The sequence below is a fragment of the Argentina silus genome (genome assembly GCF_951799395.1).
Source record: "Argentina silus genome assembly, chromosome: 5".
In the NCBI taxonomy this organism is placed as follows: domain Eukaryota; kingdom Metazoa; phylum Chordata; class Actinopteri; order Argentiniformes; family Argentinidae; genus Argentina; species Argentina silus.
The window spans coordinates 6,450,710-6,455,439 of record NC_139659.1 but is presented as its reverse complement, the minus strand read 5'-3'; the positions used below and the strand labels follow the sequence as shown (position 1 = coordinate 6,455,439).

Genomic DNA, 4,730 nt, shown 5'->3' with positions numbered 1-4,730 from the left:
GTCAAGTTCAAATTCTAATTTTATTTAACTTATTTAACTTTATTCAGAATATTTCTATTACTCTACTCTCTACTATTTCCTCGTCCTCCTCCTCTCTGTCTGTCTAACTGTCACAGTCACTCTGAGGTGTGTGGTTAACCGTGTGTGCATGTGAGCAGACGCCAGGACGTGAGAGGGCCACACAACCTTTAAAACCCCTTCCCCTTTCTTCCCTACCCACTACCCCTTCCTTCCCTACCCACTACCCCTTCCTTCCTTCCCCTTCCTTCCAGTCTCCACTTACAGACACCTCATCATCTCTCTCTTACACACACACACACACACACACACACACACACACACACACACACACACACACACACACACACACACACACACACACACACACTTGCGTAACATTTCTTGACGAGTGCTGCTGTGTGTATTCTAAAACTGTGCCACTTCAACTCTCAACCCCGTCACCATGGTAACACATCAATCAGGCTGGCTGCACCATTAAGTAGCCTATAGTAGGCATATTAGCATAGAGGACTGTTCTTTATCTGAGACGTGTGGTAGATTATCTATGGACTTGTATAAAGAGAGCACTTACAGCATTATTTCCCTTACAATGACTTGTTTTCCCCTCTTTATCTCTTCCATCCATCCCTTTTCACTTCCTCCAATTAAATAGAAAGTCCTTATCTGTCCTCATTTGTGTCTGCAGCTCTCAATGTTGCTTCAGGCGCTTTTGCACACGCCTCGGCTCACACCCATCCAACCCAAAAATGTGGGGAAAACACTGCATTCAAATTGTTGCTTTTTGCAAGTTTGCACATTCCCCCTTACCACTGAGGATAACACAAAACATGGTGCTTTCACACTGAACTTTCTGTGACTATTTCCCATCTCAGCACAAAGAGAGGTTATAGCAATGTGCCTCTGTTATCATCAGAGCCAGTAACACTCCTGAACTACCTCACAAAACCATGAGGAGAGACATTTGCACAATGCACTGCTCAAACCCACTGAGGACCTACAGTAGCCAAAGTTTGCTGAAGTAAAAAAAAGAATGCAACTTTTAGAATATTGGATTGCTTGCTCTTTGTATCAGGTACTATGATCACGAAAGCAGCCAATATTAACATACTTATCATTATACCTGTATCCGATTACAGAAGAGATGGTGTAAATGATGACCCCATTTACATCATGCATGCTATGAGATCTGTGATGGAATGATGGCCACATCACTGAGATTGGACTGTTCTGATAGGACAGATATACATGGACAACCAGCCTCATTATGATCTGCAAAACCACATTTGGAGTCGGCTAAGGACTCATTGCAGACACATGGTAAGTGTAATTACATCAGAGACACATACTGTAGAACACAATATTCTGTACAGTCTGTGAATTGGGCATGTGACCGTGAACCACATGAACAAACATTGCAACTTAATCAGATCACAATGCAGACACAGAGGACGGATATGGGACGCATTCTAAATGTGAGCAGATAAGATCAATGCATGATGGAATCACAGGGCGCATGTTGATACCAAGTGTAAATCATCTCAATGAAAAAAGATAGATAGAACTTCAATGGATAGTTTGTTGCCGTTAAAGGGAATCTGTCTTGCAGATTAAAACTGGCAATGTGATGATATAAATACATATTCAACAACAAATATACTGTATCTATTGTTGTAAATACGACAGCTGCAGAGGTCTTTAAAGGACATCAGTGGAAGCTGCCTATCAATTGTCTCTGAGTGCTTTGATGCCCTCTGATGTTTTGTCTGGTTTAAACGCTTCTGCCATTGAAACCTCTGGTTTTTGGAGCACTAGTAGACTGTGCAGTCCTGGTCCACTAAGTGGCCTTCATCAAAACACAATACTGTCTGTACTAAATGTGCCATTTAATTGGATTACAAATGTGGTCCCACTTTACATATATATTATAACATAGTAACACTCTAGCTATGCCTATTTGGGACTATTTTGAGTTCTACCGCACCTGGGCAACTAGCATGAATGATCTGCTTCTCTGGATGACAAGCTGCATCATTGCCCATGGGATTCAAGGGTAAACACTAGTGGCTGTGGAGTCAGAGAGGCAGACAGTCCCCTGTGGCTATGTTGTCAGACTGCATGGGCTGTGACTTCATGCCATCTACCGTGGTGTGTGTGTGTGTGTGTGTGTGTGTGTGTGTGTGTGTGTGTGTGTGTGTGTGTGCGAATATGAAATGATTGGCAGAGAGTGTCCTGGCCTCAGTCCATCATGGGTAATCTGCGACATGCTAGTGATCTAGAGGGAGCTGGGATACACTCTCTTTCTCTTTCTCTTTCTCTTTCTCTCTCTCACGCACGCACGCACGCAGGCACGCACGCACGCAGGCACGCAGGCACGCACGCACACATTCAGAACAATATTTCGGTGGTGTGCATATAGGAACTATATTTCGGTGGTGTGCATATAGGAACTATATTTCGGTGGTGTGCATATAGGAACTATATTTCGGTGGTGTTACACTTGAAGCATTCCTGAGCGCATCGATTATGAATGTGTCAGTAAGGGACTTTAGCACTTAGATCATATTCATGCTTAGAAAAGCTCATTGTAGAAACAAGAGAGACACTGGCCTCATACAGAGCCCACAATTAAATGGAGGGAGAGGATCTGAGGGCATCAGTTTCAATCAAACATACAAGGGGAACACAGTAAAATACAGTCATTTCTCACAGTAAATCAAGGTTGACTCTCATTTACAGTTCAAAGGTGTTCATGACTGTTTTTGATTTGATTTTGATTTGTAACAGTGGCATGTCCAATGGAGCCATTTATCTGGACAGTGTACCTTGACTGGAGGTGTGAAAATCGTATACACTTAGGCTGAGGCAGCTGTGTCAGACAAATAGCCAGAGGGCCCATTATTGTCTTATCTATCTGATCTAATGTAGCTCCCACTAGTCTTCTCAACACAAACCACTGCGATTATTTGATGTGTGGGAAAAAATAGTTAATGTGAATTCCCAGTTAACATTGTCTCCAGGCAATGCATACAGCTACTGTATACTGTTATCTCATTAGATTATGGGCATGGTGCTTTGTAGTTTTTGCAAATATGCTGCTCTCCTGACACTCACAGGAAAGAGCCCTTAAAGGAAAATGGCTTGGGAGGGGAGAAGGCAATGGGAGTGTTTCTGATATGGACCCAGAAACTGATATGGACCCAGAAACTGATATGGACGCAGGTGTTGGTTGTACGGCGATTAAACACCAGGGTCATAAATACTGCCTATGCCAATAATACTGAAAGTGCTGTTGAGTGGCAAACATTGGAAATACACAGATGTAGAGCACAGTGACAGGCTGGGGTTTCATCAGACATCATTGCCTTTTGAAGCTCACAAAAAGTAAACAATACTTAATTTTTACAGCTTTGGTAGCCTACCCAAGATTTCATGATTTGATGTAATGTCATATGCTAGACCTGTGTTATGTATAGCATATATGCCCTGTATTCGCATACTGTATACAGTATCAACCCGTCTAAAGTTGTGCCAAACATTTTGGGAAGCTTTGTACCTTTAATTCCACAGGCCAGTGTAGAAGTTCTCTCTTTCACTCAACTGTCATATACCTCCCCGCAATTAAGTGCACTTTCCGTGCGTAATTCCCCCGTCTGTGCAAATTTTTAATCGCCTTTACATAAGAAAAGGTACAATGCCAAAACTTGTCAACATACAGACCAACGACCAAACACACGTCACGTCTCCCTACCCTTTCCCCCCCTCAAGTACCTACCTGCTGCTTGTCCAACGTCTCCTTGGCGATGGAAGAGACTTTCGGGGCGGGCACCCTCTCGCACGTGCATCCCTCCAGCAGATAGATCCCCGAGGGCCGCGTGCTCTGGTCGTTTTCAAAGTAAAAGAGCACATTCTGATAGAGCGCAAAGTACTTCTCGTTCCACCGGCTGTTCTCCGTTGTCTTCTTGCTCAGGAAGCCGCGTTTGGTGCCTTCTTTACGCGCGACCAGCGACAAATGAAGAGCGTGTCCCTCATTGTACCGCACGCTCTTCTGCATTTTCCGTTCACCCTCTTGTTGTAAATTTCAAAAAGTAACTCGTGGCATTATATCTGCGAGATATCTATCATATTTTCGGAAGAGAGGAGAAGAGAGAAAGTAGGAGATTTGTATACGAGAGAGGTAATCCAAGCTTACCACAGACACGCAGGGAAAAGTTGGAGTGCCAGCACGCTGCGCAGCTCGCCAGTACCCAGAGGCGACTCACCGCACAAACCAACACGCAAATCAATTCTAAGTCTCCATGGCTCAAACTTTCAGAAAGAGAATTCAAACACCAAAAATGAAAAAAAAAAACGAAACAAAATGAAAAACACAAAACATGAAAGATTATCGTGCAGGCATCGACGTAAAACAAAAATAGATTCATGGAACAGACGGTGAAAACAGAATCACGACCGAGATCAGCGCTAATCGGCTTTGACACCAACTTAAAGAGACAGGTCGCTCTAACCCTCTGTAGCCTGTACTGTCTGTCTGCCCGAGCGGACTGATAGGAATATATGTACACTACAGCAAGCAGCAATAGCGCAGCGCTTTAACGGAGCGCACTCATGAAAGGTGAAACATGGTCTTCATGTTAGTCAACTGAACCATGTAGATAGTTGCTGCGTAATGAAGATGAACCATGAATGCTCCGTCTCTTAGTTTTTCAATC

At 43.5% G+C, this 4,730-nt stretch overlaps 1 protein-coding gene across 1 annotated transcript in view; it reads right to left on the bottom strand.

Annotated features, from left to right (window-relative positions):
- Positions 1-4,072, bottom strand: part of rasgrf2a (Ras protein-specific guanine nucleotide-releasing factor 2a) — a gene marked incomplete at its 5' end in the record, with an annotated part of 19,879 nt that extends 15,807 nt beyond the window's left edge. The window contains one exon of the mRNA XM_083669984.1: positions 3,794-4,072. Within this exon, the coding sequence (XP_083526110.1) occupies positions 3,794-4,072 (279 nt within the window). The remainder of the gene's footprint in view (positions 1-3,793) is intronic.
- Positions 4,073-4,730: the final 658 nt, after the last annotated feature.